Source organism: Pleurodeles waltl, chromosome 11 (assembly GCF_031143425.1).
Source record: "Pleurodeles waltl isolate 20211129_DDA chromosome 11, aPleWal1.hap1.20221129, whole genome shotgun sequence".
In the NCBI taxonomy this organism is placed as follows: domain Eukaryota; kingdom Metazoa; phylum Chordata; class Amphibia; order Caudata; family Salamandridae; genus Pleurodeles; species Pleurodeles waltl.
The window spans coordinates 71020484-71036059 of record NC_090450.1 but is presented as its reverse complement, the minus strand read 5'-3'; the positions used below and the strand labels follow the sequence as shown (position 1 = coordinate 71036059).

The 15576-nt window shown below is 43.4% G+C and overlaps 1 protein-coding gene across 1 annotated transcript in view; it reads right to left on the bottom strand.

The window, feature by feature from the left end:
* Positions 1-11387, bottom strand: part of TTC14 (tetratricopeptide repeat domain 14) — a 70283-nt gene extending 58896 nt beyond the window's left edge. Inside the window, exon 1 of the mRNA XM_069213091.1 lies at positions 11010-11387. Within this exon, the coding sequence (XP_069069192.1) occupies positions 11010-11143 (134 nt within the window). The 5' untranslated portion in view covers positions 11144-11387. The remainder of the gene's footprint in view (positions 1-11009) is intronic.
* Between the last annotated feature and the right edge of the window lie 4189 nt (positions 11388-15576).

Below are 15576 nucleotides of genomic sequence, written 5' to 3'. Positions count from 1 at the left end.
GTCGGACCAGAATGATCTTATCACATCCAAAATGGATAGCCCCCCTCTTAGAAAAACACCAATGGATGGCTCTCCATATGAGTTAAAAGTGGATTCTACCACCCCTGATGGCAAGGGAGGAACGTTCACCAGAACAGCCACTAAGGGAGTAGAGGCCAGGGGGAGATGAAGCCTAAAAGCTGGAGACCAAGTCTACCCACCAGAATGAATTGATGGAGCTCAGGGATTTCTGGCTTTAAGGTGGCATTGAAAATTAGAAAAAAAGATATTTAAAGTATTTTCATTTTGAAAGTGTGTACTATTAAATAATAATGTATTGTTAATATACTTTAATTTACTCTCTTTTTTTATCACTTTCTGAAGCAATTGATGATGGCCCCAGAACGTGCTGCTGGTGCTAGGACTGAAACTTGGGCATAGTAGAGCCCAGGTAATTTTTTTTGACCCACACCTACTGCCCCACTGATAGCACTAACGGAGCACTCTGCCTTCTGAGACAGTTCACCTAAATATGGCATGAACAATGACTGATCAACCGAATATCCAGAACACAGTGCAGCCCCATGCCTATCTATCTGCTGAGTATCAACCTGCTTAACCCCAACTCCAGTTGCAAAAGAGTTTAATTTACTTTGTGTGGGTCCTCCTCAGTATGTGAGGGACAATGTAACTTATACAAAACCCTAAACGAGACTCAATTTTCTCCAGCCTCAATCTTATGGGTTCCAGTTGAGCTGCTAAAGCTTACTCTAGCCACTTAAAAGTAACCTCCCAACCAGAGCCCGCAGTATTTGCATGAATAATATCTCGATTTTTATGCTTATGTGTGTACAGCTGTAAACCAGGCCTCCCCCGCGAGGACCTCTTTTTTTCAGCTTAGAAGCAAGATCAATAGTGGATAGTTCGGTCTCCACCCACTCTGACGGCTAAGAAAAACTACTAAAATCAGAAGTAGCAGGCAAAGTACCTTGCAAGGGTGTTGGGACCTTTAAGATTGTTCCCATCTGACTGGTTCCCCCTATAAGGATCATTTAAAACATTTGTAACATCCCCCAAAGTATCCACAATGTCTACCCCACCCAAGGATAATCTCCTTTCTGCCAAGTCAAACTCAGTTGCCACTACCTCAGCAATCAATCAGTTTTTGTAGAGAGCAACTACTCACCCGTGAGGGTCAAGGTGCTGTGGAGTGGGGAAAACACGGACAGAGCCTCATCCCAAAAGCCACGTCTTGTGGTTCTTCCTGAAGATGGGGAGCGATGTGCTTTGTCTGAGGTGCATGGGTAGGTTGCTCCAGTTCTTCGCTACGAGGTAGCTGAAGGCCCTTCCTCCAGTGGTGGTTTTGCGTATGCTTGAGATGGTAGCCAGTGGCAGCTGGGCAGAGCGAAGGGTGTCAGGCGGGGTTGTGGAAGGAGATGCGGTGATTTAGGCTGGCTGGTCCGATGTTGTGAATGGCTTTGTAGGTGTTGGTGAGTAGCCTGAAGATTATTCATTTCTCCACTGGGAGCAAGTGGAGGGTCCTCAGGTGCTGAGAGATTTGTTCCTGGCCGGGGGGGGGGGGGGGGGGGAGTTCAGGACGAGTCTGGGGCGTTTTGGATGAGTTGCTGCTTTCAGATGTTTTTTGTTGTGGAGTCGGCATAGAGTGCATTGCCGTAGTCGAGCTTGCTTGTGACTAGGGCATGGGTGACTGTCCTACGGCAGACTACTGGGATCCATTTGAAAATCTTTTGCAGTTGGCAGCGGGTGTGCCAGCAGGAGGAGGTGACCGTGTTTACCTGTCTGGTTATTGATAGGATGGCTTCAAGGATGATTCCTAGGTTGCGGGCGTGGTCAGTTGGAGAGTTGAGAGATGTGTGCCATCAGGAGTCGTTCAAGGCTGAGGGGAAGTTTCTGAAGACGATGAGCTTGGTCTTATCTGAGTTGAGCTTGATGCAGCTCTCTCTCATCCAGGCTGTGACTGCTTCCCTTCCTGTGTGGAAGTTCCTCTTGGCCACGTACAGGTCTTCACTGAGGGATATGATGAGTTGTGTGTCATCAGCATAAGACACGATGTTCATACCGTGGCCTCTGATGATGGCTGCAAGTCGGGCCACTTACATGTTGAAGAGTGTTGGGCTAAGGGAGGATCCCTGAGGAAATACGCAGCTGACTTCTGTAGGTTTGGATGTGTAGGGTGGGAGCTTGATTCTCTATGTTCTTCCAGAGATGAAGGAGTGGATCCATGGCAGGGCTTTTCCGCGGATTCCTGCGTCTTGGAGTTTGGCGCATAAGGTGATGTGGGAGACCATGTGAAAGGCTGCTGAGAGGTCGTGTTGTACGAGTGTTGCGGTGTTGTCCCGATCTAGGAGTGTACGGATATCATTGGTGGCTGAAAGAAGAGCTGTCTCCGTGCTATGGTTGCTGTGGAACCCACACTGAGAGGCGTCCAGTGAGTTGTTTTCCTTGATGAATCGCAGCAGCTGTGAGTTGGTCGGGTATGGTAGCAGCGAGATGGGTCAGAAATCCTTTAGCTCAGATGGGTCGACCAAGGGTTTCATCAGGAGAGGGCTTACCCAGGCGTATTTCCAGTCTGCGGGGAAAGTGGCTGTGTTGATGGAGCAGTTCATCATGATGTGAAGCTCAGGGCGATGGATGTGATGGCTCTGATGTAGATGTGGTGGGGGCAGGGGTCTGTGGGAGTTCCAGAGTGAGTACTGTTCATGATGCCTTCTGTTTCCTCAGTGGTGAGAGTGGACCAGCTGTGGATGGCTTGGGTGGATCTGGCGTAGGTTCCGATCCTGGGCTGGTTCTTCTGAAGGGAGATGTTGTCAATATCCTTGATTTTGCGGTGGAAGAAGTTGCTGAGTCTGGCACAGAGGACTTGTGACGGGGGGATGCTGGTGGCTCCGGAGGGGGATTGGTGAAGTTGTTGATAACCATGAAAAGTTCCTTCATATTGTGTGTGGAAGAGTTGATGCATTCCCAGAATGTGTTTATTTCACATTCTTTATGCTTCGGTGGTGGATGGCAGCTCTGAAGTAGGCGAGGACTTCGCTGGTTTGGTTGGCTATCCATTTCTTTGCTTGGCACCTGCAGGTGCACTTGGATTCTTGGAGTTCCGTTGAAAACTGGCTGGCTTTCTTTGGGGTGTGCCTGGCCGATGTTGAACGGATGGGGGGCTAGGGTGTCTGCACACTGGGGTGATCCAGGAGTTGAGGTTGCATGCAAGTGTTGTGGTGAGTTGCTTGTCGGTGATCAGTTGTCTGAGGCCGAGGGTGGTGAGGTTGTCAAGTACCCCTATAGCGCGTTCTAATATCATATATATGCTTATGGACTTACTTGGTACAGAGGAGCCCCCAGTCACTTTCTGCTTATCCACAATGTAGTTACCACAAGTAAGAGAGCAGAAAAAACCTCAAACTCTCAGCACACAATCAAGTAAATCAATGTCTTGGGGCAGCCCAGCTGCGCCCAGCAGCGGATGGGCACAGATGGGCCTGGTCTTGGCTAGGGCACGTCCCATGAAGGGTGCAGAGAATGGCTTTATGCGCCTCCGGGTTGAGAGGAATGCAGGCTGCAGCCTCCTGCCATGAGTACACCTGGTAGTCGTTACTGCCCCTGGCAGCGTCCTGCGTAGTGGGGTGCAGAGAATAGCTTTATCCACCTCGGGCACAAAGGGGATGCAGCCTTCTGCCACGAGTACACCTGGGGAATGTAATCCTTGCTGCCCAGGGCCCAGGTGCCAGGACTACCTTTATGCGCCTCCCTGCATGAGAGGAAAGCAGGATGCGGCCTCCTGTCACAAGTAAACCTGGGAATGTAGTCTTTGCTGCTCCCGACGTACACATACAACGTATCCCAACTTTTTTTTTTTTTTTTTTTTACTGTGGCGTCACTCTAATCTAACTTTTCTGCAGAGGCTTAGGTCGGCCTTGACCATCCACGGTTCGGGACTTGTACTGTGACCTAGAGGTGAACACCAAGCATGACTTCATAGCAGGCAGAGCACTACTTTCTTTGTACTGGGTTTAGCATATAAAGCTGTGGTGGCGGCTTACTGTGTCTCTTGACAAACCGAAGACCAGACCCTTTTATCTCGGTTACTAAGAGTGTGGCCTAACTGCCCATTTATGTGTGAAGTTCCACTGTTATGTGAAACCCAGCATCTTGTGCGGAGATGTTGGGTGTATGTTCAGTGTGAACATAATATAGAAGTATTATATATGTGGTAGTAGGATTCCCTGTGTAGGAGTATGACCACTGAAGAAAATGGGATCCACTTTGGATGCCCCTCATTTAGTGCGGCACAAGAAAGAGAATAAGGACAGCTTCCCCATACTGGGATTGCTGGAAGGCAGATATCCACATGCTGAAGTGAGGAGCATGGAGACAGGACTATCTTTAGAAATACCATGAATACTTTGCTAGCAAGAGCCTGCTGATCAGTTCTTCCTAATCACTGCCATGTGGTAGAGGTGCAGGTTCTACTGTACAAAGGGAAGTTTCTAGGTCAATGCTGGACTTGTCTGTCCCCAATCACTGTTACAGGCAGTTGCTCAGGTTACCGCAGGTCCTGGCCTATGATCAGACTGAGACACTACGAATGCACTGAGGTGATCAGAAAGCCTAAAGGCTCTTTTTGTGAACAGTGAAATGGGTGCATCTTTGACTTATGGAGAAATGTAATATGCATCTGAGCCTTATTCATGCTGCTACCAAAGCTTGCTGGGGGACAATTCTAGTTTAGCGTCACCAATGTGGGAAAAGCAAGGATAGGAGTGGAGGGGTGTAGTGCGGACATGCAGGTTGTGATCAGGGATATCACCTTGTATTCCTAAGTTTCTTCAGTATTGAATACTACTGTGTAAATAAAAAAACTTTCTTTTTCAAGAAGACAAGCACAGATTGGGCATTATTGTGTTATTTGGCTGATGGTGGAGATCTGAGTATGTGCTGGCCCACCCTACCTCCCAGAGAAGCCTGTAACTGCTTGCCCTCTCTACCCAGACAGTCAAGTACCTGATCCAGTGTGAGAAGCCAAGGACCATGACAAATCAGAGCCAGGTAGCTCACATATGTACTATAGACGAACAAAAGGGGTCTGACATCTTGCAAACATAGCTTTTTATGCATGAAACCTCACCAGATGCATAAACACATTAGAAGTTAAAGTACACTTTACTAATCCCTTACTTGACATCACATCATCTCATCAAAAGAACGCCTGTCACACTGTGAAGCAGCGACTGTCACAGTTCCTGCAGGCTGCCCAAATGTCTTTGAAATACAATACAGAGTGTGTTGCAATACCCGTACCCTGCAATCAAGAGAAATTGTATGTGTGAGAATTTGGCATTTGTTTGCCTTTGAACGGTAGCTGGACTGCCAAGTTCTTGTTGGTGCAATTTTTGTAAATTAGTAACAAACATACACTAAGCATTAAGGGAACATTACTCTTGGATGACAACATTAGGACTTTTAATATAAAGTGAATCCATCAATTAAAATCAGATGGAGTCCGGAGAGCAGATTTCGTAAAGTGATTGCACGAGAGTACTGGACCCAGTCAGCGACCTCCAGTTATTGAGTTTGGGGCAGCTGGCTTCATTCTTCACAAAAGTAAATACAAGTTGGTCATAATATGTAAAGGTATAAAGGGTTGAGAATGTAAACCACCCACTAAATGTTTTGACCAGTGTTGTTTGTGGCTTGAAGAAGAAAAGGGAAATCAATGTCCATTGCATAGTAAAGTTCAATATGTGGCTTTTCCTATTATTAAAAGTATTAAAATAAAATAAACCTCTAGCTCTTAATACAAAAGGATCCATTAAATCAGTGTCAACATCAATAGACGTGCTGCCACCAACAGGCAGGAAATATAGCGACACGAACATCACAGATAGTGGATGTAGGAAAGGAGCACGGGAGAGTATTTATTTTTGGGAATGTATAATTTAAGGTGACTTGAGGAGTACATCTGAATTTGGAGCAATGTCACGTCTCCTTTCACCCACACTTGAGCTTTGGTGGGACTTCAGTAATTCTGGAGGGGAGGGGGGCGGTAAAAGAGGACTACTTTCAGCAAACACAACTAATACCCATAGTCTCCAGCAAGACATATTTATGTAATAAAAAAAATCATCAATATATGATGCTTCGCAGATATATAAGAGATGCTGTAGAAATTATAAGATGACAAAGATAAGTGAAATTACATTTAAGTTTCAAGTGGAGGGAGAGTAATCAAGTAATCTGAGACATACAAGTGAATTTACTGCCCTGACCTTCTTCACTATCATCCTCCGCCAATGAAAACTGGTACCTTAGGTTCTGAGAAAAAGATGCACTACACCAATTACAGAACATGGAGAGTATGAAGAAACATTAGGCCCACTACCGACCTATTTCCATGGATGTTCACAGCCTCTGGAAAATGCCGCAGGCTTGTTCCTTCAACATGTTCCAGAGGCATTGGCCCAAATACGTCTGATCTAAATAGCACGGAGGAACAAATGTTAGAAAAATCACAAAGAGGTCTGTCTGGCCTATCCCCCTCATCGGGAAAACGTACCTGAACACGGTCAATCTGACCCTTCACTTTACCAGCTCATTCCCGCAATCTACGTGGTGTATGCTTAGCTGCGATTTCAAAATGTCTCTTTTCACTATCACTAGCCTCTCAAGGAAGAAGAAGAGTAGTCTTCTTCAGACATGGCAACCGTCAGATGGGTATAAAAACGTGTTTTTGAGTCTTAGATAATGTAAAGAAGGCTAAACCTGCTATAGATTGAGGCGGAAGACTAAAACTGAATACCACAAATATGAAAGGGAATTCAAATAAAAAAGGGATTAGCAGGAAAAGAGGGCTGAGGTTACTACTTCCATTGGGATAACTGGTTTCAGGAGGTGAGACATACCAGTTCAACGAGGAGCTCTCAGGTGGTGCTCAAGGTCCAGCCTGGCTGGTAGGTGTGGCCTGGATTAGCCTCCTGCCCTATTCTAAGAGGTTCCTCACCCATGCCCAGCATAACCACACTTCCACCTACTTCCCTTCAAAACATATACAATAGAGTGCAGATAGAACCCTGAGCTCACCTCCTCCTTCACACAGAACCCCACTTAACAAGTGCCAGTGGATCTCGCCCCGCTGCTTGCCTGTCCCTCCTGTCAAACCATTTTCATGTACATAACTTCCTAACTTGTGGTGACAGAATTTTGATCATGCAGACACCACTGTTTTGCATGAAGAATATATTTAAGAATAAATTATAGTTATGGAAACACAATTTGGAAACAAACTCAGTGGCACAACCTTTTTATAAAACCACAGGACAAGCATTTCGTTTGGCCTTCATGGATTAACGATGGGTACATCTCCAGTAGAGAATGTTAGTTTAATATTGTAAAGGAATTCATTTTACAAAATTAACAAAATTATTTCAACAACAAAGGAGATGTGTCCTATTATACTCTAAAAATCAGTAGCAAACAAAATCAGCCATTTACCCCCTCTCTCCCCCACCACACTAATGAAGACATTCCAGTTGGAACTATACCAACTGCTCCACTACAAAATTTGATACATGTGTACACGCCATTTGTGCACCTGTAGAGACATTGTACTCGACCAATGACATTTGCAGGAGTTAAGTCCCACTCAATTCTCCCCACCTCCAAGGTTCGCTCATAACCCTTACTTTAATTCAAAAACTGCTAATACTCTGGCATTACATTTGTACCGACCTTCTGTAAGATTCTCTACTCATATGCTCCCAGGAACGGATTTTCTTACTTTTGGTGCTATGTTTATTCCACCGGGACAGGGTAAAATAGTGGCACTGAGAGAAAGAAGGCTGCGACATGCTATAATAAATAAAAATGTAGCCATTTTGATGGCCAAATCTTTCTTAAAACACTAATATATGACCGGTCTAAGCCACAGCGTGCTGTAGGTGCTGACCATATAAGTTTGGTCAGTAGGGAATGAAGTAACAAGGGAGGCAGCAGAAGAGCAAATATTTTACTATGCACTGTAGACACACGAATATGATACTGAACCACGAATTCACATTCAGACAATATATTTTTTTATTTTTGCAAGCACGTACCAAACCCAACCGTATCTAATTACATATTAACATGTCACACTCTATGTAATCTCTTTATCTTCTAATCATGTAAAGCAGTGGTTCCCAAACTTGTGGTCCAGGGACCTCTGGGCGTCCGCGAAGCATCAGCAGGGGGCCCACACTGCTTAGAAAATGAAATAATTTTAACAGATTGGTCCTCAGCTTTCAGTAATGACTCAGTGGGGTGTCCCCGGATTTGAATTATGATTCAGTGGGGGTCCCCAGGTTCGAGTAATGATAAAATGGGGTTCCACAGAAGTTAAAAGGTTGGGAACCACTGATGTAAAGGATAAATCATCGCCACCACGCTCTAAGAAGACTTGAAGATGTGTGACCAACAAAGGAAAGAGGCTGAAGATCATGTATCCTTATTTTACCTCCCCTCAACCCCACAAAGTAACTTGCAAATTCCATTTCATGTACATTAGCCGGTACAGTATTAATTATGTTAGATACATGGTTGCAGCATTTGAACCGTTAATAGTCAACCGTAAACTCCCCTATAATCCTTTGGACTTTTGCTTCTACTAAAAAAATGTTTTGGTTTCAGTTATTTGCAATAAATATGGAACACTAAATGTGAAGCACATAATGTTTTGCAAACACACATTTTAGAATTTTTTTATTGTAGTCACCAACAAACGTTCCTTAGTCATTTGGGAATGTTGTTAACATGCAGGTGGATTCGTGCTCTCTTATGGTGAAGTCCAATGGTAAAATAAATAAATATACTAACACAAACGGCTGCTTATTAGCTAATGACCGGATTTTCATAATCGGTAGCAGGATCAAAATACATTTTTAATGTGAATACAAAAATTGCAAAGTTTGAAACTGTGTACCCATACTGTTCTGAAATGTCTGTAATATCTATCTGGTATGACATTTTAGGGAAATACTGCCTGATTAAATATTGTCTGACCTCAATTATTTTGTGGATTATAAACCCTGACATCCTAAATTACGTTATTTATTTATTAAATACCAACTATTGCATGAAAGGATTCATGGCGCGGATAACGGCAAACTTAAGGTGACTTCAATTAAACAGTGCTTTGCCAGGTCTTTAGATGTTTCCGAAAGCATACAAGCACTTCGATGCAATGAAGAGCGGGGGAAATTTTTCAATAAGAATGCAGATTGAACAGGATTTGCCTAAAAGAGCGTCTGAACTTGGGGATGACCAAAGAGGTTGGAGTTGACTGTGCGCATTAGCCTGGCCGGCTGATAGCGCACTATTTTTATTGAAGGTATAGCAGACCAACCCGATGAATTACTTTATGCACAAAGATAAGAGATTTAAAAATCACTGTGTTAGGTACTAACAGCATGTAGCTTGTTCAAGATCCCTGATGCCATAAGATATGCGAGGGAGAAAGAGAGAGACAGAAGCACTGCTGCTCTGTCTCCTGCATCGACTGGTAATTGGAAAACTTATGGCCTAATTTCCTACACTTTCCAAAGAGCTTCTATACTGATCACGCTTAGTGTCCACTTCCCAGGACTGGTTATCTTCATCCCTATGATTCATGAGCAAAGTTGACTGGAGAAGCATAAACAATAAGTGTCTTGCAAGTTCATCTAGGATAGTCCAGTTGATCATCCAAAGATACTTTCAAGGACGAGTTGTCCAATCAAATTTTTATTGAATCGTATCAATCAAAAATATATGACGATCTTAACAGCCAACGCTCCTCAGTCTTCAATAAAGAGCTTTATCAGGTCTACTAGTAACCAATAACGGTATGTTCTCACTCAAGTGGTAAACTATTCTGATGTCTTTACCAACGCCTTTCCCAGGACGTACACAAGGGGCTGCTGTACATTATAGTGCGTTGGTTGCTGTCATTTCTGTGGATTCGCCACAATACGGAGGTTACTTATTTTGTAAATTTCTCCCAAAACAGCGGTCTTCTCACTGTATCCTATGGGGACGCTTAAGCACAAAGACCAAAAGGAGTGATCAGTCTTGCTTGATAAATGAGTGCCTCTTCATAACCTACACTCTAAAATGTATATGTAGTCCATTTGTGCACATATTTACTGGAAGGGCCCGTTCTCAAAATGCTTCAGAGGAACTCTAACACATCTGTGCATTTCGGGACAGGTACTGTAATCCACCAATTTCAACTTTCACCAGAGACTTGTCACAGGAACCCATTTTGATTTTCCACGTTGGCAAATTCACAGCAGCCACTCAATGTGGCGCACACTAACAAGCATTTCACACCCCCGTGAAGCAATTTCTTTAAAAGAAAAAAAGGTTTGTGCCATCTGTAGGCTGCCCCACGGCTGGTGCCCCGAGGTTGCACAATGGCTACCTCGGATTGCTCACATGTTGTACTAAGGTGCGTCTAATCTGTGGTCTGTACTAAAACGTTTCTCACCTGTAAGCCACACTCTGGCTCTCCATCATAACGGTTAGGTGCTGCAGCAACCCGCCATACTCTAGTTTCTATAGACTGCAATTAGCCGTCCATTACTTACTTACATACAACCCAGCTTTTCCCTCACTTGGGAGGATGTGGGCATCTTTTGACTCATCTTCATCCTCCAGACAAATAGGATGCCTCTGTTAGACATCAGTAGATTAGCCCGCTTTAAACATTGTACCTCAATCCAAAAATGCTCGCCCAATAGGCCCTCTCCAAACCCAAGCAATGTCGACCTCCGTTAGACTAGAAACCTGTGCTTTGAATTGGCAGGTACTCACCGGTACCAAGTACCTGCACTACCCAACACTACATTTAATGGGAAAGTACCAACACTTCTTAAAAAGGAAAAAGACACTCTAACTAGTGAGCCCTGCGCTTCTATATTTCTATTTAAAGCACTGCAATGGAGATTAAAAAAGGCGGAGGGGTGTACCATTAGCTTACAGCCGCGCTCCTGTTTACATACCTGTAGACATGGCACTTAGACACTTCGCCCAGTAGGTTCTTGAAGTCCAGCTGTTCATACTGCTCGCACTTGAGCAGGGAGTACAACGTGGGCCCGTGCAGGTTCAGCGACTGCTTTAGCAAGTCCTTGTCCATGCTGCAGAAGCGACGACATAAATGTCTCCCCTCCCGAAGCAGGCCCGAGGATCGACGAACGTGAACTAAGCCGCCTTCCAAAAGGAGATATTAAAACTAGCGACTGGGTCTACGTGTCACCTCAACATCGACTTCAAACGCAAGCACCAGCAGATATTGGAATTTTGGAAAACTAGTTTAATGTGATCGACGTGCCAAGGGGTGTTACTGTGGTGTCAGTACTGTCCCATTTACGTCTGTGATTAGTGGGAGAGAAATATCCCGCCCCGGAAAAGGCTGTCCAAGTGCCCGGAAGTTATGTCCTATCGCCCCGGAAACAGTCAGAGCCATAATAATTTCACGTGCCTTAATAAGTGGCTTTAGTTGGCACTTTCCGGGGCTCTTTAGACGCTATTGGTTCTCACAGAGAGCCGAACGTAGCCCCGCCTCTACCCGCAGAGCTTCTGGTTTCCCTGGCTCGGGGTGAATCGAGCACAGATCGAAGAAGCAGTATCAGCCGGCTCGCGCTTCCCTGAGCTCACGTCGTGGGGCGCGTGATGGTTGGGAAGTGCGCCCCAGCTGCTAACTGTAATGGAACAGTTATTCGTACATTCAAACCGCTATTGCTACCTACAAGCATTGGCAACGCAGAAAGGCGAGATGTATTGTCTTTCTCAATTTTTTTGGCCATGTTGTACAGCAGCCTATGCGCAGCCCACCATGGCTAAAAGTGCTATGACGCGTTTAATGCTGTCCTCTTTGTGGCGTTTTTTCAAAACAGCCACGCAGCTGTTCAGCGCACCAAAGCCAAATAGCTGTACTTTCTGGGGTGTTAATGATCTTAAAGTAATGTTGTATGGCTGCTGTGCAGCAAATCTGAACGTTAAAAAGAAAAAAGGATCTATGCTGCGTTCAGTGTGATGGATAAATGTGCACAGGATAAATTCGCCCAGAAATTAAACAGTGTGAGATTGCTATGGAAGATGTAGCACACAAGGGTGTGGCATTCCTATAGCCCGAAACCCAGGACACATTGGGGTCAAGGACAACAAGCTTTCATTATTATTTTGTACCTGGGACAAGTGGGCCCATGGTCCAACCCCCAACAGCAAAGCCCTTTGCCTCCAAGTTTACAGGGAAGGAAACTCTGCACTTTAGCCCATATGTTAATGTTGTGGCCATATGTTAATGTTGTTTGAACTTGTATCTCTAGTTTATTAATGGAAAGCCTTTATTATCAGGGTGAGCACTGTACATAAACATTGTAAGGTCACTGTACTACTGATAGTGGTTCCAGTAAAAAAAATTGTAGACACACGTTTGAAATGTTTATCAGTATGAGGCACCTCAGAATGCTCTTTGATTAGATTCAAATGTTTGCAGAAGCTTTTAAGCAAGATTGATGAGTTTGCTTTCAGAATTCAATGTTCAGAAAAAAATGCAAGTAGGAAAAAATGTTTTGCTAAATTACTGTGACATTTTGAGTGCTATTTCTTTGAAGCACCATTTAGTAAAATGTGGTGCATGGTAGTATTTTCAAAAAATATTCAAAATGGAAAATCGGTGTAACCATTTTCAACAAGATTACGGGAAACATGAAAATAAGCAAAAACTTGCAAAGCCAACTGATCCAACTTGGTGGTTAGCCTTTTGGTTTTGTCAATGCGTGTTTGGTTTTGGCATAGCTTTTGTAACACTTTATTGTTGTGGGAGCTGCAAGGCCCTCACCATTGTAAAAAAAATTGTAAAAAGCAAACAACATTTTTTAAAATTAAAAAACACACATTGACACAGTAATTCTTGGCACTGAACAAAACTACTTTGTGTGCCAATATGCTCCTTGTGGAAAAGCAGAGTGCAGTCACTCACAGTAAAGCCAGCCGATAGATGGTTAGAGAGAGAAATATCATTTTAATAAAAACAAAATGTCTTCATTAACACCAGGCCTAATTAGGGGCACAATTCTTAATGAAAGTCACAAAAGTGCACTGTGGTGTATGTCTTTTCATCAGTAGCTTTCATTAATTCACAAGAATTTACAAAAATAAACCAGGAAATTGTGCTCCTAGACAATATTTGTGAACTTTATTTTGGGACGAGCAAATATTCATGTGTAGATTTGCTCATGTGAAAATCTATTTTGTGTTTACTAGTTTACTTTCCCTCCAACCACTTTTTCCCAACCCTGGAAGAACTTCATCTTCTGCCCTTGTCAGCAGTAAATGAAAAATTTCCTAGTAAACATATAGGAAAATTTTAATTCTGTTAAGGACACAGAGGCGCTGGGAAGTCTGCATGGGTAGTCATGCACTCTACAAATACCTGTTAATAGAATAGAATGATCACTCCATCTGTCCTTTAAATTTGTTATCGAAGTATGTCTAACTTTTCCTAGAATCTGAAATATAGTTTACAGCTGAGGTACCCTTATTTCGTACACATACTACAGGTTAATTCAGTTTATGCACTTTGAATTTTGTTACCCAGATGGTAAGAGAGCACAGGCCGCACTTAATGTACATTTTAATAAGCTCTCACTACCACAAAGTCTACACTGGGGGGCTGATACTGTACGTTCCCAAGGGCCTAGGTGGGCGCCACCTGAAATAAGGCCACATCGGTATTTGATAAAAATATCTTTGTCAGCTTTTGACCACCTGGCCTCCAAATATGGCTGATATATCAGGATTTTGTACTCATTCATTACCATCCATGAGGGTGACCTGATTGCTAACAGGCTCCTATCCATAAGTACTGATTTCTTCTTCGCTATATGGCGTAAGATTTTTTTAAAGAGATTTGCGTCCCACAGATCCCGCACCTCCACATCTTCCAGGGCCTGATCTAAGTACTGTCTAGATTTAGCTGTAGGATTCAAACTAATCTCCCAGAGTGCCTGGAAGAGATGATTTCCCCTTGTTGACTATATGTGTTTACAGGTTTTAATGTAGCTACACTTCCTGGCTATGTTTTAGTTTACATACCCAAACTCCAACCTAATTTGAGCTTGGCAAGTATCCCCAAGGTTGTTGGAGGACCTAAACACTTTTCCAATTATTCCATTCAGGATGGCGGCATCTTGTTCTCACAGGGCTTCACTACCGTACCCTATAGTTGAAATTAGTTGAGCCACAATTACTTGTAGCAAGGAATGATAGCTAGGGATGTCAAGCGACCTTTTCAGGGTGTGAAAAGCAAACAATAGAACATTTCCTTTTCTATATAAGTCCAGCTTCTGAGGGAGAAAGGAACCCCGCTTTTCAAATAGTACACCCAGGTATCTATAATGGTTGACTAGTTCTAATACTCCCCCTTGTGTGTACCACTTATTGATTCTAAGTTTTTTTTTACTAACCTCCATCACTTTCATTTTTTTCTGATTGATTTTCATTCCATTCTGCTCGGTATAGTCGATTAAATTGACGATAAAACGACATAATCCCACTTTTGTTTGACTCATAAGTACTACATCATCAGCATATAGCAGATTAGAAATGGGCATATCACCAACCTTAGGGGAATGTGCGTTTCCATTAGTAATCTTAAAAGTCAAATCTGATAGGAAGAGATTAAAAAGATACGGAGCTAATACACAGCCCTGTTTTAGTCCTTGTTTTGTCTCAATTTGTCTTGAAAGGAAAGATCCATCCCCTATCATTACTCTAATCCATGTATCTGTATATAACTGCTGAATAGCTTTTAGTAATTGCTCATCTATCCCCCAGACGGCTAGCTTTTCCATAGGTGGCTTCACTGTACCAAATCGAAGGCTGATTTGAAGTCTTCAAAACACAGATATAAAGGCTGATTTTTTTTATTTCCATTTGTCAGTGATGATGGAAAGAGTTAAACTGTTTGTAGCTGTTCAGGGGCCCTTTACAAACCATGTCTGATTGGGAGGAATAATATTGTTATAGGTCGTCCAGGTACGAAGATGCTCCAGTAATAGACCAGCATAGAGTTTAGCCTCTACGTCTGTTAATGTAGTCAGACGGTAATTCTCAGGGTAAAATTTGCTGCCTCCTTTGAATATTGGATGGATTATTGCGCCTCTCCAAGAGTTAGGAATGCTTCCTAGTTCTGTACAATGGTTAAAAACCGAGACCAGTTTATCTGCCTAGAATGCCGGGTTCATTTTAAATAATGCACTTGGGATCCCATTTGGTGCTGGGGCCCCTGCACTCCTGCTGTTCTTTATTAGATTGGCAACCTCTGACATCGAGAAGGTTAAATTAGCGGCTTCCTTTTGGACAAATGGGGGCTTCGATATAACTCCTTCTGGGCATAACTTGTTTGTCATCACGTCCAAGTTATTAGTGTCTTCCTTATTTTCACCACATCCGGTGAAGTGATGAGCTAAATAATCAGACCATGAGTATTCCAGAATATTTGAACTAGTTAAGGTAATTGAAGCTTTATTCAATTCATTAACCATTTTCCAGAACCCCTGTGCA